At 43.3% G+C, this 23,450-nt stretch overlaps 1 protein-coding gene across 1 annotated transcript in view; it reads right to left on the bottom strand.

Annotated features, from left to right (window-relative positions):
* abca2 (ATP-binding cassette, sub-family A (ABC1), member 2) overlaps positions 1 to 23,450 on the bottom strand; it is a 423,663-nt gene that overhangs the window by 94,816 nt on the left and 305,397 nt on the right. The window contains exons 29-30 of the mRNA XM_083912406.1: positions 12,455 to 12,780; positions 9,084 to 9,297 (exon numbers count right to left, since the gene is read on the bottom strand). Of these exons, the coding sequence (XP_083768532.1) occupies positions 9,084 to 9,297; positions 12,455 to 12,780 (540 nt within the window). The remainder of the gene's footprint in view (positions 1 to 9,083; positions 9,298 to 12,454; positions 12,781 to 23,450) is intronic.

The raw sequence follows: 23,450 nt of genomic DNA, 5'->3' as shown, positions 1-23,450 counted from the left end.
AGATTGGCAGAATCAAGCTCCTCTGAGCGAACCATGGAGTAGTAGATTAGTTTGGGTCACCACCCTAGATTGTTCATTTCTGGACTAATGTAAACTGGAGGACAACTTCCTCAGTCTCTTACTCCTCTCTTCTTCAAATCTTTACTCGACTCAATACTCTTCTGCTTGATCCAGGGACCAGCTTGCCCTAGGCCCTGAACATGGCCTGTATGGAGTAGGATCATCAGCCAGGTTAACCGACCGCTTACCAACCCAACTGAGCAGAACAAAGAGTGATCTGATTCCTCTTGTTTGAAGAGCAAACAACAAGGACAAGAACCTTTCCTTCAACCAGCTTCCTTCACAAGGACCAGACATTGGCATCGAAACAACACAACTTATCTTTCCCATCTCATGGACTGGTAACTAAACACCAACATTATTACATGTTATGAAACTTTATTAAAAGCTAAGCATAGAACTGTAACTTTGTGTTACAACTGATGTTTAATGATGATTATGTGTGACTGTGTTGATTCAGTTAAGTGGAGGATGCTTTGTTAGCAATGGTCCACACATTTTTTGCATGCACTAAGATCAAGCAGCCTGCTGGCTTTTGTGTCACTCAAATGTTCACACTTTGAAAGGGGGGTGCAGACCCAAACAGCCCCCCTCCTCTCTAACACACACACACACACACACACACATACACACACGTTGACTTAGTTTTAGTTAGTTTATTGTGTTTTGTTTGTGCATTTATTCATTTGTTGATAAATGTTTGTGTTTACAATATGTCTGTTTACTTAATGTTACACAAATACCTCTTCTAAGAAAAAATATTTAAAATCCTTTAACTGAGTAAACTATTACAGTAATTGGCGTTCAACCCTTCATTAGTACTTTAATACATTTAATGAGACTTGTATATTAGTTGTCACTCCATCTGTGACGGTGGTGCCCCCAAGGAACTCTAACTAGAGTCATTTTAACTATTATCTTTGATAATTATAGGTGATAGCTAATATTTACTTGATTAACGATAAGTTTATTGAGAATACTCAACCTCATAATCTAAATTTGAGTCAATGCCCTACATATAATTGGTTCTCTGTGTGAGGTTTTTAAATAAATTAAAGTTATTCATTTTTCTTTATTCATTTTCTTTATTAAATATTTAATTTGATAGTCATACTTTTGATCCAATTAACCAAGTACCTACGGCACTCAGCAGCAGAAACAACACACATAACTCTTCATTAGTTCTCAAACTGAAAACTCTCTCTTGATATCTTCACACATATCTTGATAAATTTTATTTATCCTCTGCTCTGATCTCTCTCTCTCATCCACTCAGAACACATCTCCTTTCACATGTTCATGTCATTTATTGGTCAAATCCCCGGAGAAAAAGGTTGAGTTGCTCTATGTTTTTATTTGCACACATGCTGATGGTGTAAAAAAAAACACAGCTATAACACAGCTAACAACCTCCCCGGGAACCATCACCTTATTGTGGTGGAGAGGTTTGTGTGTCCCTGTGAACCTGACGGCTGTGTTGCCTGAGGCCTGGTGCTCCTGGTAGGGTCTCCCCATGGCGTGTAAAGTGAAAGAGGTCTTCAGTCAACCACCCAAGCATCAACACCTTATAAAACCAACCACCACGTACAGCTCAACAACGCTAATCAGAGACAACCTAGGACAGACTGTCTTCGCTTGTACTCCCAACGACCACAGACTTGCACCATCCATTGAAGATCTTGAGTTTTTTCAGATAATGGAAGCTGAGTGCCACCAGGACAGCTTGAAAAGTTGGGTCGCACCTTTACCTTTCCGGTCACAGAGACAACGGCTCCCCAACAACAGGAAACAGGCACATGACCACCTCGAGTGCAGATGAAGGCCCACTTCCTATGAGTTTATGGAGAAGATGTTCAAGAAAGGACATGCAGAAGTCGCCCCGCCGCTGCAACCTGAACAGGAGTGCTGGTACCTCCCTCTGTTTGGAGTGTATCATCCCAGAAAGCCAGATAAGATCCGCGTGGTCTTCGACAGCAGCGCATCATGCGGAGGAGTGACGCTGAACAACTTTTTGCTCACTGTCCCTGGCCGACTCGGTGTACTCATGAGGTTCAGGAAGGAACAAGTGGCAATCTGCGCTGACATCGAGCACATGTTCCACTGCTTTGTCGTGAAGGAAGATCACCGGGACTTTTTTTGCTTACTGTGGTAAGGAAAAAAGACCTTACCTCCCATGTTGTCGACTACAGAATGCAAGTTCACCTCTTCGGGAACAGTCCCTCACCTGCCGTAGCCGTGTATGGTTTACGACAAGCCACTAAAGAAGCGCCGCCTGATTATGGCAGCGATGCAAGAAGATTAATAGGCCGAGAGTTCTACGTCAATCACGCTCTAAAGTCTTTCGATAGCGAAGGAGGAAGCCATCAGCGTTCTTGGGCTAGCGCAGAAGATGCTTGCAGCTTCCAACCTCAGACTGCACAAAATTGCATTAAATCGGCCTGCAGTCATTGAAGCATTCCCAACTGAGGATCGCTCTCAGGATGTCAACAGCCTAGATCTCTTTGTCGATGACCTGCCTGTCCAACGTAGCCTTGGACCGTTCTGGAATATATGTACAGACACCGTTTGTCGTCAAGTGAAGACGATCAAAAGCCATTCACTCGTAGAGGGGTGCTCTCAATGTAAAAAGTCTCTATAAACCCGTTGGGTTCCTCGCACCCATCACAGTTCATGGAAGGCTGATTCTAAGGGAACTTACCACCCAGGCAGAGGATTGGGACTCACCACTCCCTAAAGACATGGAGATTGAGTGCATCAGATAGAAGAAGTCACTTCAAGACCTAGAAAGGCTCCAGATACCACGTCCTTATAAATCCTCTTCCACAGGAAATGCACAAGAAAGAGAACTCTTTGTCTTTGCGGATGCGTCAGTTAAAGCCATTGCAGCTATGGCATACATTAAGGCAACAAGCCGCCAAGAACAAACTGAAGTTGGTTTTGTCTTCGGGAAACAATGTTGGCACCCCAGCCTGGCCTCACAACCCCAAGGCTTCAACTGTGTGCGGCTGTACTCGCTGTCGAGGTTGCCGTGATGATAGTCACAGAGATAGACACGACATTCAACAACATCACCTATTTCACAGACAGCAAGGTTGTATTAGGATATATCCACAATCAGTCAAGAAGATTTTATGTCTATGTACACAAAAGGGTCCAGCGAATCCACCAATCACCTTGTCCCAGCCAGTGGAAGTATGTCCCAACAGACCTCTTGACCCAGCTGACATTGGGTCAAGAACTGTGACACCAGCCCTCCTTAGCCCCAGAGCATGGCTCAAAGGACCAGCCTTTCTCCATGACGCATCTTTGCCCCAATCAGAGCCACAGGAGACTCACAATCTCATTGACCCTGACATCGACGCTGAAGTACGTCCCCAGGTGCAGACAAGTCTCACACGTGTAACCAGTGATGTGATACACCCTCAACGCTTCAAACGTCTCTCCAAGTTCAGTACTCTCCAAATAGCCATAGCACACCTGATCCACATAACCCGTTCCTTCTCCAACTCCGTCCAGAAAGACTGTCAGGGATGGCATATCTGTTGTCCTACTGAGGAAGAGCTGTTGAAAGCCAGAGTGTGCATTGCAAAGAGTGTGCAGAATGAATGCTATGCAGAGGAGTTCAAATGCATCCACTTGGGATCAAACATCCCATCTTCCAGCCCCCTGTGGAAATTGCACCACATAGTAGACCAAGAAGGACTTCTGAGGGTAGGAGGTCGGATAGAACAGTCAAGTCTAAGCATTGATGAGACTCACCCCAGCATAATTCCTGGACGGCATCATCTCGCAATCCTGCTTGTGTCTCACCGTCACGAAGCTGTGAAACACCAAGGCAGACATCTTACAGAAGGGGCCATTCGTGCTGGTGGATTCTGGCTGGTGGGAGCCATCAGCAGTGTGCTCTACAGATGTGTCACTTGTAGGAAACTGAGAGGGAAGATTGAACATCAGCAGATGGCAGCGCTGCCAGCAGAACGGCTACAAGTAACATCTCCTTTCACCTTCGTAGGAGTCGACGTTTTTGGACCATGGGACATCATCTCACGTCGCACAAGAGGAGGACACTCCAACTCCAAACGATGGGCTGTGATGTTTTCATGCATGTCGTCAAGGGCAGTTCATATTGAGGTGATTGAGGCAATGAGCGCCAGCAGTTTTATCAATGCCTTAAGAAGATTAATTGCAGTCAGAGGGTCTGCGAAGCAGATACGGTCTGACTGTGGAACCAACTTCGTTGGCACCTCTCTTGAGTTGCAGATGGACAAGACAAATTCAAGCTTCAACAGTGTGGAGAAGTACCTGAGCACTCAGAACTGCACTTGGGTGTTTAATCCACCCCATGCGTTCCACATGGGCGGCGCATGGGAACGTATGACTGGCATCGCCCGTCACACTTTGTATTGCATGTTGCTTGAAAAGAAGAAGTCTTGTCTTACTCATGAGGTCTTGACAACAGTCATGGCTGAGGTAGCAGCAATTGTCAATGCTAGGCCATTCATCCCAGTGTCATCGGATCCGGAATCTCCCCTTATCCTCACCACAGTGATGCTCTTGACCCTCAAGACGGGTTTTGCACCCGCTCCCCCTCCAGGTAACTTTGAGGACGCGGATCTCTTTAGAGAGGAGTGGAAACAGGTTCAGAGCCTGGACGACATGTTTTGAAACAGGTGGAGGCGCGAGTACCTCAAAACGTTGCAGCTTCGCCACAAGTGGCAAGGAAAACAAACAAACCTCCAAGAAGGAGACACAGTCCTCCTGAGAGACAACCAGGCAAAGAGAAATGAATGGCCCATGGGCATCATCAAAAAAACCTTTACCAGAGAAGATGGATTTGTGCGGAAAAACGAAGGGGAAGTTGTCCTAGATGGAACTAAAAGGACCTATTACATCCCATGACAGAAGTAGTTTTACTTCTTTCTCCAAAGATTGATTCCGATAATTAATATGGGATCTTTAACGAACCCAAGCGGGAGTGTTATGCCCCCAGAGATAGGTTTGCCAGTGAAGATGCAGTTCAGCAATGCTCGATTGTTATTGTGACCGTGGCAACAGTGAAGCAGTGCATCCTGGGAAACAGGGAGGAAACTCACTACACAGTGATCGGTTATAGTGGTGCTGAGTCATTCATCATTAGCAGTCATCAGCTCCTCAGCTAAGGCATTATTCTCCATTTCCCCCTTTTGCTAAGGCAACGTCTGTGAGTATTATACATCTAACAACATTAAACCGTCAAGTTATTTTTTGTTTGTGTGAATACATGTAAATACAGCTGTATGCTTGTTATGTTGCTAATAGGAGCTAGCGCAACAATCCATTGTTATATGTCATTTGACTAGGTTAACTGTGGTCATATAAGCTAACCCTAACCCTGTGTGGACCATGTATGGAGCGTGGACTGGTGGCTGGAGAGGTGCCAGTTCATCTCCTGGGCACTGCCGAGGTGCTGTTGAGCAAGGCACCGAAACCCCAACTGCTCGGGGCGCCGGTCACTGGCAGCCCCCTCGCTCTAACATCTCCTCTTAATTGCATGTATAGGTCCTGTCTGTGCATGTGTGTATTTCGGGCCTGTGTGTGTAACATGATTAATAATAATAATTTCCCCGTTGCGGGATAAATAAAGTAATTCTTCCTTTTTTGGGGAGTGTTTAAACTCATTTGAAAGAAAGCCCATGACTAACATAAGGGCGCTTAAAAGTGTATGTGGTACCGGAGCACCCTAGGCCAAAGGTTGATGATCGATTTTTATGATCGTATCATCTGATCTAAGCTGTATGTTTTGGACACTTGAGTGAAGAGAGGGCAGAGCTGTCAACTGATCTGACAACCATCTGGTGATGAGTTGGGTCAGTGAATGGGGGTTGATTCTGGACTGAGCGTGTAAGCCCAAACGGGTAGTGCGGGTGAACTGGGAACGACTTGAGGAGGCCCCTGTCCGAGAGATCTTCAACTCACACCTCCGGTGGAGGTTTTCTGGCGTCCCTGTGGAGGTTTGGGGCAATGAACTGGAGTGGGCAATGTTCAAAGCTTCCATTGCTGCAGCTGCGGCAGTGAGCTGTGGCCTCAAGGTCTTAGGTGCCTCAAGGGGCGGTAACCCTCAGGGAAGCTGTCCGACTGAAGAAGGAGTCCTCCTGGGATATGTTATCCCGGAAGACTCCCGAGGCAGTTGCAAGGTACAGACAGGCCATAAGGGCTGAAGCCTCTGCCGTGTCAGAGGCAGAGCAGCGGGTGTGGGAGAAGTTCAGAGAAGTCATGGTGAAGGACTTTCAGGCAGCACCAAGGTGCTTCTGGAAAGAGATTTGGCACCACAGGGGGGAGAAACGGGTAACCATTCAAGCTGTAAGGACGGGACGCTGGTGACCTCAGCTGATGAGGTAATCGGGCGGTGGAAGGAACACTTTGAGGAACTCCTTAATCAGACTAACCCACCCTCTTTTTTAGAGGCACAGTTGGAGGCTGATAGGGGAACATTGTCAATATATAAGGCGGAAGTCACTGAGGTAGTCAAACAACTCCACAGTGGCAAAGCCCCAGGGATTGATGAGATTCGTCCAGAAACGCTGAAAGCTTTGGGTTGGGAGGGGCTGTTTTGGTTGACACGTCTCTTCAACATTGCGTGGAAGTCTGGGACAGTGCCAAGGGAGTGGCAGACTGGGGTGGTTAAAAAGGGGGACCAGAGAGTGTGTGCCAGGGGTATCACACTACTCAGCCTCCCGGGTAAAGTATACTCCAAGGTGCTAGAAAGGAGGGTTCATCCTAAAGTCATCTCATCATCTCATCTCATGTGAATGTGAATTCCTGCCTGGACGTGGAACAACTGACCAGCTCTTCACTCAACAGTTTTCAAGGATCCTGGAGGGGGCCTGGGAGTATGCCCATCCAGTTTATATGTGCTTTGTGGATCTGGATAAGGTATATGACCGGGTCCCCCGGGAGACACTGTGGGAGGTGCTGCAGGAGTATGGGGTGAGGGGGTTACTTCTGTTGGCCATCCAATCTCTGTACACTCAAAGCGAGAGCTGTTTCCCGATCCTCTGCAGTAAGTCAGATTTGTTCCAGGTTGGGTTGGCCTCCGCCAGGGGTGCGCCTTGTCGCCAATCCTGTTTGTGAATTTCATGGACAGGATATCGAGGCGTAGTCCCGATGGGGAGGGGTTGCAGTTCGGTGGGCTGAGGATCTCGTCTCTGCTTTTTGCAGATGATAATGTAATCTACCCCCTATTGTGGCCACCATGTTGGTGCATTGGTGTGCACAACTCGCTTTCCACGTTAGCACCTCTCCTTCTAGGGATAATACCCCACCACAGCCTAACGTTAACAAAGAACAGGGCTTCATGTGTGGATTTTTTCCTCACCTATCTCCATATGTGAGACGAGGGGGATTAAACTCTGTGACACTGTGGTAGCCGCTGCATCTGTTACAGTTGAACTAGCCATGATGTGTTCACAGATCTTATCTCCGGCTCTGCCCTTTTCTCTCTGTGTCCATTCATGTTGGAGTGATGTTTTCAGACAGCACACCTCACCCACTATAGCAGCTTTGATTATCACATATGTCGCCTTTTGGGGCCATCATTGCCATGTTCCACTGATAGGTGCTCCCACCCTAGCTGGCTTCCTTGTCACCCCCTCTACAAGACATCTGACAGTGTGTAGATGAAAGTTTTGGTTGCAGGCTCAATGTATTAACTCATGATGCTGGGTCACAAAGAGACATCTTTTTCCGGCTTTCCCCCCAGTCAATGATGACCTTGCAACCTATTTTCACTGTCGGTTGGCTAGTCAGAGAGCTTGACCATGGCTGCTGAAAGACAGGGAGACTGGAATATTTTGATAAAATATTTCAGTGGGGGTACACACGTTTCACTGTTGTGCTGTGAGAACACTTGTGATCTGAGCTTTAGTGGGAGATAAACACTTAAAGGGATATTTTGCTGATTTAAATCCAGCTGTGTATCATGGCAGTGTGGGCAGTGTGTGCAGATGAATGGTGCTAAGAGCATTGGAGAGAATGATGTGAAACATGTAATTTGGCGGACCTCCACTTCTCTATTCCGCAGGGATTTCAGCAGCAGAGGGAGGCCATTCATCTGTACACACATTTGCCATGACACATAGCTGAATTAAAATCATCAAAGTATCAGCCTGTCAATGTTCTCATTTGCCCAGGTCATCGTTATCCCCTAGACCTCCTCCTCTGTTTAGTGATGGTTTCTCTACATCATCATCTACGCAACGCTATCTATGCAAACGTAGAGAAACCATCGCTAAACAGAGGAGGAGGTCTGAGACACCACTTATCTCCAATTTACAATGCAGCCCTTTCATTCCTTCCCAGGAGATACAACAATCTAAACTCAGTGTTTACAAATGTTCACAAATGGCCTCCTGTGACTCCAACAACTGTCGTTAAGACTCAATAGAGCACTAACTAAGTCGAAACCAACTTCCCACCAATGACTGTCACTCTAATGACTGCCGATGGCGCTAGGAGCACAAAGGTTTTCAGTGACATCATTGGCCTTGTGAGAGGTTAATTACCTAGATCTCCACACCAGTTTGTTGGACCAGTCCCAGCCTGGTCAGATGCGTACATGAACTGATGAAGCCTCTCGGATGAGATGTGAAACGTCTTCCTAGACAAATAACCAAGTCCAGTTGCTTTTGACTGAAATTGCTTTGGGGTCATCAAAGTATCCCTTTAAGCTGCTGTCTTCTCTCCCTCCTGACCAGTTGTTGATAATAACCTTTTAATTTTAAAATACAACAATTATGCATTTTTTAAGATGTTTTAGGCCCAAATTTGCATTTTGTGTTATTGTACACCGAGTTAGCCAAAGCAACTTTAAAAGACTGTAAAAACATGTTCATACTTTCAAAGGTACCAAGGTGATGACGAAAGTATTATTTTGGTATTGAAAATTATTCCAAAGCTCAGTAATTGTCTGTCATTGTATTTGTATCAATATATACAGTATATACTGTATTTTAAAAAAACAGTAAATGCTCCAACAGCAGTCCTACCTGTGCAGGCGCAGTCTGTCTGATGTGAAGAGCAGATACTCAGAGACGTTCCGGCCTGTGATGTCCACCAGGATATCACCTGTCACCACCTTCATTGGGGAGGGCCGTCCTCCCACCCCACGGGGACAGGAAAACCCTGTCCCCTGCAAGGAGCACGTACAACGCACCGGTTCACGGATGGACAGTGGGAGGGTGGAAGGAGATGTCACAGGCTCTGAGCAAACATAAAACAAGTGCCTTTAACTGAATAGGCCGTTTTCACATTCTGTCTTAGCAAAGCAGGAAAATCACACCTGTACCAGTAAGCTATTCCAGTGAGCCACCATAAACAATACCAGGACAACCCCCAAGTGAAATGCAACCATCATTAATGTCATGAGATACACTTGTGCGTTTGTTTCTTTCCAAAGTATCTGCTGTGAAAATTATCTATCAAACAATAAGTGTTTGTAGAAAAATAAAAAAATTAAAAATCCAAGGTCATAAAATTGCATGTCTTTTTTCCCAGTGGCTGCACATAATCAATGCTTTTAAAAGATACTTGGGTCATTGGATGTTATTTTAATAAGTTTAGGGTTTGCCAAACAAGTTTGAGTGAACTGGACTGACAGCTCATGTTTTGTACCCAGTCTAAAATAAATACCATAAAATAATAATGCCACATAGGCTACTTCATTCATTGTAAAAATGTGTTTAATAATTATGAAGGTATTATAAATTATGTGACAGAACTATCACTCTTTATATATAAAGATTTGGATGCTCATACATTGCAATTACCTTTAAACAGTAAACAACCAGGTTGACATGCCCATATTATAATACAGATAATGAAATCTTTCACATTATGAGAAATAATGAGCTGGAAAGTTAGAAAGAGGACATTACATTTTAAAAATTAGAACATGAAACAAGAATAACGTATTGTGGTTCATTACATTGAGACCTAGTGACTATGGTGGATATTTTGTCAAAGCATTTAAAGAGGCTACCCCACACCTTATAAGGGTTTTCAAATGATCCATAGATGAATAACAAATCTTCTCAAGACTGAGACATGACATTAAATCATTAAATTAAATAGATTATGTAGGGAGACATCCCTCTTTCACTTTAACAAAAGAGCCTGATAAGCCTAATGGGAACATGTAAACCTTTGGGTGCTATGCTAGAAAGTGCCAACACTGTGGTGGCACTGAGGGTCAAAACACACCAACAAAACACAAGTTTTCATAATGTACATATCAAGTTACGTCCACAATTACTAGTGTGAGTAACCTATAGCCTACCTAAAGTCTTTCTTTATACAACCTTAGTTTGACGCACACTATGTGCATTTTTAATGACAAGACTGTGTTTTTCTGGCTTATTCTTGCATGCTAAGTTCACTGTTGTTTGTTGCGCTCCTGTTGTTTGAGTTATTGTTCTTCATCGCTTTTAATATGAAAATAACAAGTCATATCAGACTGTGTAAGAATAAGTTTAATTTCACTACTATAATAAAACAGATCTAGAGATGAAGATATTATTATATTAATACTTACTTAAAATAGCAGAATGTTATCAAAGTGTTGATGGAAAAACACACTGAACAGAAAATAACAAGTAGGCCACCACATTTTATTTATTGATAGAATAGAGCTTTGTTTTTTGTAATTAACATTTCTGGTGGAGTTGGGAAATGGGGGTCTAATTGTCATTATGGCTGATTGTTTATAATGAAATTCATTAAATATACTTACACATTTCCAGAACAGTTCAGACTGAGATCATTTAGTGTAGCAGATATTTGAAACCGCAGAAATTTAAAGTCCCACTCCAGACACTTGTTAAAGTATTTAAAAACTACTGTAATATGATATTTTGTTTAATTTGGATTTCCCCCATAGAAAGTTTAAAAAAAAACCACATATACATGTTTCTCTCTCATTGAGGAATTCTGGGTCTGGCCTTGTGCCAACCCCCACTGCTTGTGCTTGCGCCTGCCCTTGAGATCTTTGGTAACTACTTGTATAAGGGTGACAGATTTCTGAGACAAAATCTGGGGACATTCTCGGTTCAGAGGCATAGCAACCTCAAAAACATGTTGTGTTTTTGGCTTTTAAAAACTAAAACAGGGACACTGCCCTTACCATTCATAAAGCAGTTTCTCTCAGCCTATTTCTCCTAAATTGCAGTGGAATTCATTAACAATTTGTTTTCTTCTTCCGATCAAAGTAGCTGAGATCAAGAACATCCATAAAATCAGTTGTAATAAACAGCTGTCAGCCAGACACTCCACCTAAACTAAGGCCTCCTCTTTACACCACATGATTTTCAGAAGATTTGGGGAAGAGTTTGAAATGGAAAATGCCACATTAAAAAAATATATGATTTTAAGGTGGTTGAATCAGTTTTCTGTTAATGTGGGTGGAAAATAGCAAACAGCTACAACCTGGCATGATATATCTATATTTTATTGTACAATATTAATGTATTATCGTGAATGGTCTGTATCTTGAAATAAATCAATTTGAAATTAAAAAAGACAAATAAACCCCCAAATACCTTACATCTGATTTACCTAAACCAATGTAAAAATATATTCAATGTATTGATATTTGTCTCTAGTCATAATTTTAATTTTCTGATAGGCCTGAAATATAGGCACATGTGGCTCCATAGACTGCCTCAGCTTGTGAAGAATAAAATGTCAAAAAGCCTATAATGGAATCCTGTCTGTATGGACAATCAAACAGATGCTTATCGGCTTTCAAGTCTTCCCCAGAGCCCAACTAAACTGGATATTATATTTAGCCTACCCATTTTGAAAGGAAGACTGGCATCACTGTTGATGTTTATTTTATAATAGGTTTCTAGTGGTTTTATTTAGTGGTTTTAACTTTGACAAGTTACCAACTACCTCTAAGGAGCTAGAGTGACACTGAAATTTGGGATGGCATTTTGCCCTGAGCTCTGGACTGGCTGGCTTTAGCCTCTGCGAGTAGTAGGGTGCGCAACTATACATGTTGTTTGGTCAACATTTATGTTTTTAATTTTTCCTATATTCCATTTTCGGATCTTTCAGTCACAGTGAAAATCGGGGACAGCAGTAGCCGTTGGTGTTATTTTGAGCAGTATCAGTGGTGAAAATAGGCATTTTAATTCCCTCACCGTGCTGCCCCGAGCTAATCAGTTTTAGCCATGGCTGGCTATTAGCGACACCCCGGGATATCCCTGTTAATAGTTGTTACATGAAAAAAATAATTCTAAATTGCTTATTTGATGAGTGTATTTGTAGAAAAAGACCATGAGATGATTTTAAAGCAGATTTTCACTTTGAGTGGGTTGTACATATGAAAATTGTGACCAGCCTTATAAGAATGACCCACCATTGATTGTAGCTGGGGGAGCGACTGTGAAGTTCCACAATCCATCCTCAAAGTGAGGACCTGGGTCATCTGAAGGTGACGGTGAAGGAGGTGGGGGTACAAAGTTGGACAGTGGGACCCCCTGGGTGAAGGAGTCCTGACACATGGAGTCAAAGTAGCGGGCAGCCAGGGTCTTGGAGTTGTTGGCACTGGGGTTGAGGGTCTGGGCCAGTTGGTCCAGGGTGCTGTTGAAAGGGGTTTTAAGGATGCAGGTAGCACCCACACCTGAGGGCAGACGGAGGGTCTCAATGATCTTCTGTGGGTTGGCGTCTGGTGACAGCTTGCTCCTGAGAGGGGAGGCCAGAGATGCAACAATTAACATTCTGCTCCGTTACAAAGAGATCTATTTCAAAATGTCATTAGTCCAGTTTGACTCAGCTCAGCTGTTTTCAGTTACAGTATTGTATCTGGACTGATTAGACCTCGGCTCCAGTTAGACTTGTTATAGCTATGCAGGTGATTGAGGTCACAGGACTCCATGTAGTAGTACAAGAATGATTAAGCTAACAGAAGAGTCAGGAGGATGTCAATCACATACTGTGCAAGCCCGCGTGGAACAGTCAAATCAGCAGAAATAAGTGAAAACACCTGTGCATGTTTACCACGGGTGAACAGGATCTTTAAAGTTTACTACTAACTTTCCAAAAATAAATATCTTTTGCAATAAATATATAAAATAGGTCTTTTATAAAGCCACTATAACATTTGCACCTGTCTGCATGGGGTATATATATATATATATGTCAGCCTGAAATGATAATACATAAAAAATGATATATTTTTCCAGCATGATTTACACATTTTGCCTGACAATTTTTTTTTTCTTCATAATTTCTGAAAATTAAAAAAAAATGAAAGACTAGAATAGCAGTGTTTGAAAAGTGATTAGTCCCTTTGGATTAACCATTCTAAACATTCTCAGGTATAACCAATTACCCTCCAGATTACACACCAAGTTAATTGGCCTCCATCTAACATCAACTGTGGTAACTTCGATTACTTCAGAATAAAATCAGCTGTTCCTTGAGGATTCCACTCCTAGTAGTAGTAGTAGTTCCACCATGGTTGGAAAGAGGATTTCAAAAGAGCTCCGGGATAAAGTTGTGGATAGGCACAAGTTAGGAGAAGGATCTAAAAAGATTTCAAAGGCTTTAACTATCCCTCTGAGTACCGTTCAGAGTATTCTCCAGAAGTGGAATACATATGGCTCAACCCAGACCTGGCCTAGATCGGGCCGCCCTTTTAAACTGGATGACCGAGCCAAGAAAAGATTGATCAGGGAAGCTACCAAGAGGCCCATGGTGACCTTGAAGGAGTTACAAATCTTAATAGCAGAGGTTGGTTGATCTGTGCATGTAACAACAATTTCAAAAGTTCTACATGTATGGCAGGGTGGCAAGAAAGAAGCCTCTTCTAAAAAAATGTCAATCTGAGTATCATTTACAGTATGCCAAAGAACATATTTAAGATTTTGATGCCATCAAATCAAAATCAAATCAACTTTATTCATGTGGCGGTTTCATACTTTTCAGTAGCACAAAGTGCCTCACAGAACATAAAAGTAGAACAAAACAAAACCAAAACAAGACATTAACAACAGAAGAAACACCATGAAAACCCAAACCCAGCACCCACACAAATATACACACAGAGATACACACATACACATTCATGCACAGACATAGCCATACACAGACATACACACCCACACCTACACTAACTGTCCCCCCAAAATGTAACACATTACCCTTTAAAGAAGGAAGAATAGTAACTAGGTTCAATGGCCAGAGATATCAGAAGCTCTTAGATTGAATATGGAGCCCAGGAATGACCAACTGATAGCACAGGAACGACGCAAACACAGTGTACAATAACTGCGCTCACGCAGGTCCAGATCGTCCGGGGAGTTTCTCCAACAGTTTTCTCTGAGTTTTATCCATGTTTTATTTTAATGTTTCATTGTCCCAATGTGTACAAAAAATACTGCCGTTTTGGGCACTTCCGTGGATTAACCAGGAAGTAGTGGTGGCGGGGGATTAGTTGTACTGCATAAGATTTGAGATACGTTGTTTCTAGCAGCCTCTATGGCAGTAAGATGTAACTGCAGGTGAGCTTGTTCTTTCAGAGCCTCCATATTGTCATGTTCATTGTCACCATGTGTGTTGACTTTTTTTTTTTGCTCTTTTGTAAACTTTATTGAAACACATTCACCTCTCTACTTCCAGTCTGTCCCCATATATGTCCCCTTAAATCCATACACACACACGTTCCTATTAAGCCTCTGCCCTTACTACAAGCCTGACTCAGGAGTTGGAATTTCTGATTTACGTTAGTGACGATCTGGGCCGACCAACTACATCTAGAGTGGGAACTTCTCCACAGACATGGATTTTAATAATACTTGGCAATAATACTTTCATTAGTGGGTCATATGATCAATCACCATTGTTTTAAACTCACCTTTTGAGAGATATTAACTTAAAAGGCAATTAAATAGATGGAAATATTACAGACTACAACTTTAAGACTTAAAGTTCTGCATAATTAGGGGTGTGGCTGCTTTGAGTGACAGGTGGCTACAAGCACAGGTGGCTAACATCAGCTGCTGGCTGTCTGTCTGCTCTGCTACCATCACAACACCTCAGGTCTCGGCCATGTTTGTGCTGTTGTTGCCTGGATATCAAACTGACTTGATAGGCGCAGGTGTTGGTGCCTTTTGGTTATTTATACTCCAAAAAAATCTTGTACTAAAAGACCATTCAAGAAGTACGTGCTACAGATTTTTCAGTGAGGGAAATGCTAGGTTGTTTTTATTTCATGAGGGCCCGAGCACCGACAAAGTCAGCGAGGACGCTATTGTTATTGGAATGATTATTAGGGCCCGAGCACAGACAAGGTTGGCGAGGACCCTATTGTAATTGGAATGATTATTATTATTATTATTATTATTAAGTCAAGTCAAGAGATCTTTTTTGTCCCCGGAGTGCAATTCACGGTGCAGCCAGCAGCAAAAAACAAAATTTTACAGGAAAACAATTAACATCAATTCAACAACAAATAAACAAACAAACAAAATGCAACAGTGCCTTACTGGATAAAAATAAGGAGTTAAAGTGACCACAGTGCTATTAATTGAAAGAAAGCCAATAGCCAATGGAACCCAGGATTTTTTTTAATCTGTCAGTCCTGCATCTGGCCACATTTAATCTGCATCTTGATGGAAGCAGTTTAAATTCAGGAGCTAAGGGATGGCTCGGGTCAGACAGGACAAGTCTTGCTGTGTTCAGGGCCCTGGTTTTGTACAAAATGGTAATGTCCGTGAGTGGAGTACCAATAATTTTACTGCACACTCTAACAATGCCCTGAAGTCTGATGCGGTTTTTAAGGTTAATTGACCCAAACCAGCAAATAAAAGCAAATGTCAGGACAGATTCAATAAAAACAAGAATAAAACATTTCCATGAACTTGGAGTCAATGTTTATGTTCCTGAGCTTCTGAAGAAAGTACATGCGCTGATTGGCTTTTTTGCACACCGCATCGACCTGATGCTCAAAGGACAGCCTGTCATCAATTACTGTCCCCAGATATTTATACTGCTGGACAGACTCTACAGCTTGGTCATTGATGGACAGGGAAACAGTGGCGGGTCTTCCTGAAATCAATCGTCATTTCCTTAGTCTTTGAGACATTGATGGTGAGGAAGGACGACTTACACCACTGGATAAAATCCTCCACTACTGGACCAGGCACCGGGTCATCATGGCTGAGGAGGGACACGATCACTGAATCATCAGAGAACTTTTAACTTTTATCAGGGCCCGAGCACCAACTAAGTCGGTCGAGGACCCTATTGTAATTGGAATGATTATTATTATTATTATTATTAGGGCCCTAGCACCGAATAAGTCGGCGAGGACCCTATTGTAATTGGAATGATTATTATTATTATTATTATTATTAGGGCCCGAGCACCGACTAAGTTGGTCAAGGACCCTATTGTAATTGGAATGATTATTATTATTATTATTATTAGGGCCAGAGCACCGACTAAGTCGGCGAGGACCCTATTGTAATTGGAATGATTATTATTATTATTATTATTAGGGCCCGAGCCCCGACTAAGTCGGTCAAGGACCCTATTGTAATTGGAATGCTTATTATTATTATTATTTTTATTATTATTAGGGCCCAGGCACCGACGAAGTCGGCGAGGACCCTATTGTAATTGGAATGATTATTATTATTATTAGGGTCCAAGCAGCGACGAAGTCGGCGAGGACTCCAATAATAATACCTGGGGTCACAGAGTGTTTCGGGTCTTTCAAGCAACATGCACTCTCACCCAGGCGACCCAGCAGGGGTTGATCAGGCCCTAGCTTGTGTCCAGGTAGCGCTACCGCACCCATGGTTCTCCTCTCCTTAACCACAGCCACCTTGAGGCCCTGCAGAGAGACTGGTCAGCGAACCCTCAATTTCAGTGCAAATAATATCACTGAAATTGTGCACCCAGTGATAACCCTTCTCAAGCCTGTGCCAGTCTGATGTTGTAGACCCAGTAGAGACTCTCAGACTGAAACTGTATAATAGTTAAGAATGAGGTGTCTAAACTTGTCCGGGATGTGCTGCCGGCGAAGGGCCTCCTCAACCAGTTTGTGGGGTATGGACCCCTAGGCGTTTGTAAGGTCCAACCACAGCACCACCAGGTCTCCCTTGTTCTCCCGGGCTTCCCTGATCAGTAGTGTGACCACGCCTGTGTGCTCCAGACACCCTGGCACCATTGGGATCCCTCCTTTCTGGACCGCGATGTCCATATATGAGTTCCTCAGGAGGTAGTCAGTCAGTCGCCTGCCCACAATGCTGAAAAATAAATCTTACCCTCAACACTGAGCAGCGAGATGTTCCCGAACTGGTCGATGGACTATGACTTTTCCTCCTTTAGAATCCACACTTCTGCAAACCGCCACTGTTGAGCCACCTTTCCCCTCCACCATATGACCTTCAGGATCTTCCAGAGCCTGTGGAGTAGCTTTGGGCAGTTCTTGTAAACCCTATAAGGTACCCCACTTGGTCCTGGGTCTGAGCTTGCTCTAGCCTTTTTGATCACCTCCTGGATTTCCTTCCAGCTGGTCTCCTTTCTGTTGAAGTCCAGAGTTGGTGCAGGTGGATCAATCAGGTGCTGGCAGTGGCCCATATCTTGCTCGCAGGATCTGTCACAGAAGGAGTCTCTGAGGTGGAGGGCAATTTCAGCTTTGGAGGAGGTGAGCTGGCCACTCCGCTTCTTCCCAAGTAGCTGCTTTGTGAACCCAAAGGGATTCGCTATGCGGGCAGCCCTCTTCCTGGCCCTCTCTTTTCTCCTTCTCCTATGCCACTCTGCTCTCCTCAGAGTCATGAGCTTCTTGCGAAGGATGTTACGCAGCTCTGCTAGAGGACCCCTCTCCTCCTCACTCGCCTCCTCGAACCTCCTCCTCAGGCTCTTCAGCTCTTGCCTCAGCTGGTGGATCTTGTTAGCCCTGTTGTTCATGGTGTAGGGGCCTTTCACTGCTTTCTTCACCTCCAGTCCAAATCTCTCAGCTTCTAGGCTGATGATGATGGTAGTCATTGTCTGGAGGCGTCGATCAGCGTCACCCTTGGCTGTTACTTCCAAGATGGTGTTGGCGTCTTCGTCAAACTGGAGCCACTCCTTCTCCTTGCTCGCATGGGGCCATTTTACCCGCCACTGTTCTGATGTTCTACATGGGTTCGGGGCTTGTGTCACTTGCGTCTCACCAGGGGTGATCCCTGAGCGCTGTGTCACAGGTACTGTCTGCACGCATCTCATCTTGGCCTGATGGATCTTCAGGCCACGTGGGTTTTTGCACACTTTGCCGCAAAAGCATTGTGCACTCATTGTCGTATTTCCGTCGCTATGTGTCGGTGTCCTTTGGTCTGTCCGAGTGGGATTCTCATCCTCCCCCCCTCTCAGGGATCCCTGGGGGTATAACTCCATAATTCGATCTGTAGCTTGAAAAGTGGGTTCTTCCTCTCAGAAGATGCAGGTCGGGCTGCTAACCCTCCCTGCCCCGTTGCCGTCTCTCCGGGCTGTCCGCTGTCTCTCCAGCTGCCACCACTTTGTTCTCGGTTGTCAATCAGTCTATACCTGATCGTCACTGGTTGTTCTAGAGAGAAGCTTGTAACATACATCGACTGATGCAACCTGGACACATCATCAGTGATGGTACCTGGGGTCACAGAGTGCTTTCAAGCATCATACACTCTCACCCACGCAACCCAGCTGGGGTTGATCAGGCCCTAGCTTGTGTCCAGGTAGCGCTACCGCACCCATGGTTCTCCTCTCCTTAACCACAGCCACCTTGAGGCAACCTCTGCTGCCTCCGTGACCTCCTTAACGGCCCTTCGCTTACTGGCCCCTGTGATGCCCGAGATGTTGTAGGCCCTGCAGAGAGACTGGCCAGCAAACCCTCTGCATGCCAGCTCGATGGGCTCACACCGTGCTCTCCACCAGTTATTATTATTATTTGTTATTAGTTGAGCCCCCTCAATGCGCTTTCACCTACATGTATGAAAATTGGTAGGCATGTGAAGAATGCAGAGAAACACAAAATATCCTCTTAGAGGTATGCCGTAACACAACAGGAAGTCCGCCAATTTGATATGAACATGTCTTTTTTTTTTTTTTTTTCAAAAACTTTGCTCTGTACTTTAACAAACTCGTCCTGGAGATTCGAACGGAATTACTTCAAAGTTGGTTTGTACACCTTCAAGACATGGCCGACGCTAAATTGCGGAGCATACACGTTTTCATCAGTCAGCTTGGCCGTGGCTAGGCCTCAAATTTTGCCCATGCCATGAACCAGGAAGTGGTCTTTAACACTTTAAAATCTTGACGATAGATTATCTGTCCGAAACTTCTCAGTCATGATTGGACTCTCGCCTGAACACATCTATGTGACAATATTTACGTGTAGTTGGTAACAGGAAATTACGTGTTTTATACTTTGATGACCTTGGCCTGACTGGTTCATCACATCCTCCTCAAAAGTGGTGATGAGAACCTTAAGACGTGAATGATGCTTCATTGTGACCATGGGAGGATGTTGTGTAACGGCACAGCTGTGGCGGCATGAAGAATTTCAATGGAAAGTCATGACAAAAGGCACTGCTGAAACTGCACACCAGGTGTTCAGATCTTTTCCAAACTTCACATGTATGGTAAGAGACTCGCCCTCAACACGTTTGTAGGACAATTTTGAATCGTAGTCATAGCGACCCCTACTGGCGACAGGACGTTACATTTGGGATATTTTGATTTCCTTTTCGTAGCCTGTTGAACACATCCTCCTCAAATCCTATCAGCACATACTTAAGACCTTCATGATGCTAGATCATGTAGTTTTTGGCTTGTCATCAAATTCAGTTGTCCTGGTGACCATCGTTTGCTGTGAAACAGGAAGTGGTTTTAACTTCAACATACATTTTCCAATATGCCCCAAATTTCTCATGATTCATTACAGTCCATGCCTGAACACATCTGAATCTCAATGTTTAGTCATAAGCATATCTATGAAATGAAATGAAAATATCCACCGATTTACATGAAACTTACAATGTGGGTTCTACACGAGATGTAGGGAAACATGATGCATGTTTTGTATTTGTTGCATAATGGCATGGCATCCATTTTGTCCAGCCCGCCATAAACAGGAAGTTGCTCTAACTTTAGCATGAATTGCCCAAACTGCACCACATTTCCCAGAGATGGTAAGAGTCAAGGCAACTACATGCCAAAATCGAATAACAGACACAGCGCCATCTACTGGCAAAAGGAAATCAGACTTATATGGCATAGGTGTAACCCTGGTTAAAATCTGTTTTAAAAATAATAAGATAATAATAATAAGATGTTTGAATTAAAAACACTGAAATATTATAGTGGAAAAATCAATTCATGAAATATAATGTTTTGTTTATGATTGAAAAACACATGTTCGCTTAAAAAAAGAGAACTAGAACTGTAATAAAATAAGCTATTTGGAGTTTTAATATGTAAGAGCAAGGTTGGAGATGTTCCTTCATCCAATCGGAGCGAAGCTTCATTCCATTGACCTGATCCGACCGGGTTCACTTCTTCAGAAGCTGCTAGGAGAGACAGTCTTTTGGAAGTGAAAGAAGTTGTTTATCTTCATCCACTGATTGCCAGCCCTCCCCCGGCAATCCCTGAGCAGTCAGGGTCCTCCTGGGTGACTGTGAGAGGAAAGCATAGTCCTAAATCGAAGCCCATGGTTAAGTTTTCTCCACTCTGACAAACCCGCTGAGGAAACAACACTGGTTATTGTCGGATCCATTCTGAGAAACGTGAACTTAGAGACAGCAAGGACCATAGTAAAATGCCTCCCAGGGGCCAGAGCGGGCGACATTGAGTCCTATTTGAAACTGCTGGCTAAGGATAACTGTAAATATGGTAAGATTGTTATTCACGTTGGCGGTAATGACACCCAATTACGTCAATCGGAGATCACTAAAATGAATGTGGAGTTGGTGTGTGCATATACAAAAACTATGTCGGACTCCGTAATTTTCTCTGGTCCCCTGCCCAACTTGACTTGCGATCACATGTATAGCCGCATGTCATCATTCCGTCACTGGCTGTCTGGATGGTGCCCGGTAAATCTCAGGACACTTTACAGAGTAGGTAAAGACCACACTCAGTGACTTATTTATGATTTACATAGACCCAACAATTCCTCTGTAGACTACGGTGGCAACGAAAACCTTCCCTTTAACAGGCAGGAACATCGGCAATAATAATTGTCAGTCTTTCTGAGGATAACCTGGTATTATCAGGAGTGATGGTTTTTATCCTTCTTTGGAGGGTGCCGCTCTCATATCTAAGAACCTGGACGCAGTTGTTAGCGGTCTAAAACCATGCCAACCCAGTGTTGGGATCAATTCAATTCATTTCAATTCAATTTTATTTATAGTGTCGAAATCATAACAAAAGTTATCTCAGGACACTTTACAGAGTAGGTAAAGACCACACTCAATGACTTATTTATGATTTACATAGACCCAACAATTCCTCTGTAGAGTACGGTGGCAACGAAAACCTTCCCTTTAACAGGCAGGAACGTCTGCTAATTAAGCAGAATACAGTCTTATCGTAAGCCCTAGCTGTAAGCTTTATCAAAAAGGAAAGTTTTAAGTTTACTCTTAAATAAGGGGACAGTGTCTGCCTCCCGAATAACATTTGGGAGTTTGTTCCACAGGAGAGGAGCTTGGTAGCTGAAGGCTCTGCCTCCACTACTACTTTTGGAGACTCTAGGAACGACGAGTAGCCCTGCATTCTCAGAGCGCAGAGATCTACTTGGGTGATGCGGTACTATGAGCTCTTTAAGATACGACGGAGCCAGACCAATAAGAGCTTTGTACGTAAGGAGAAGGATTTTAAATTCTACTCTAGATTTTACAGGTAGCCAGTGCAGAGAAGCTAATACAGGAGAAATATGTTCTCTTCTATTTGTTTTAGTTAGTACACGAGCTGCAGCATTTTGGACCAACTGGAGACTCTTAACAGACTTATTGCAGCAGCCTGATAATAAGGAGTTGCAATAGTCCAGCCTAGAAGTAACAATCAGGATCAGGAAGCAGAGTCGCAGTTTAATACACCTCTCTGCGCTGCACTTATCACAGATGCCCAGGAAGCACAGTGGCAGTCTTACACACCTCTCTGCGCTCCCTGTGGAGCGTTTTCCAGCTCAGTATAGTATACAAACACTGTCTGCCCCACGATCATCTAAATTAACCAGATCCAAAAATGAACAGAAGAGACACAGAAAAACTTGATACAAATCAACACAAAATCTGCGAAAATGCAACAAAATCAGAAAATAAAATGTGGACTTTTAAACATCAGATCTCTGTCATCCAAAGCTGTATTAGTTAACAATCTGATATCAGATAACAATTTTGATTTACTCTGTCTGACTGAAACCTGGCTGTGTCGAATGAATTCACTCCTCCCAGTAAATTTATTCTCGTATTCCTCGAGGCAGTGGTGTAGGAGGAGGCTTTGCAGCTATTTATGACGCAGGCCTATTAATCAACCCTAAACCTAAACTAAATATAATTCATTTGAAAGTCTTGTTCTTTGTCACGTTCAACCTGGTTAACTGTGCAGCCAGTTATACTTGTTATAATGTACCGTGCTCCTGGTCCGTACTCTGAATTTCTATCTGAATTCTCAGAGTTTCTGTCAAATTTAGTCCTTAAATCTGATAAAGTAATCATTGTAGGAGATTTTAATATTCACATGGACGTCAATAATAGCCTTAGTATTACGTTTCTCTCTATTAGATTCGATTGGTTTTAGTCAGAGTGTACATAAACTTACTCACTGTTTTAATCACACCCTCGACTTTGTTTTTGCTTATCGTGTGGAAATCAATGACTTAATAGTCTTTCCACAGAATCCTATTTTATCAGATCATTATTTAATAACTTTTTAATTTGTATTACAGGACTGCTCACCTCTGGGCAAAAGTTTCTATACTAGATATTTATCTGATAGTGCTGTAACTAAATTTAAGGAAGCGATTCCATCTGCATTTACTTTAATGCCTTATCCTAATATTCAACATTCCTGCACTAACGTTAGTTTCTCTGAAATTGATCACCTTGTTGACAGTGTTGTCGGCTCACTACGAACAACACTCGACTCTGTTGCTCCTTTAAAAAAGAAGATAATGAAACAGAGGAAGTTAGCTCCCTGGTATAACTCACAAACCTGTGAATTAAAACAAGTATCGCGAAAATTGGAAAGTAAATGGCGCTCCACTAAATTGGAGGAATCTAGCTTAGTTTGGCATGAAAGTCTAAAAACGTATAGGAAGGCCCTCCATAATGCCAGAGCAGCCTATTACTCATCTTTAATAGAGGAGAATAAGAACAATCCTAGATTTC

The sequence above is a fragment of the Echiichthys vipera genome, assembly GCF_963691815.1.
Source record: "Echiichthys vipera genome assembly, chromosome: 4".
NCBI lineage: Eukaryota > Metazoa > Chordata > Actinopteri > Perciformes > Trachinidae > Echiichthys > Echiichthys vipera.
This window is presented reverse-complemented; position numbering and strand designations above follow the sequence as displayed.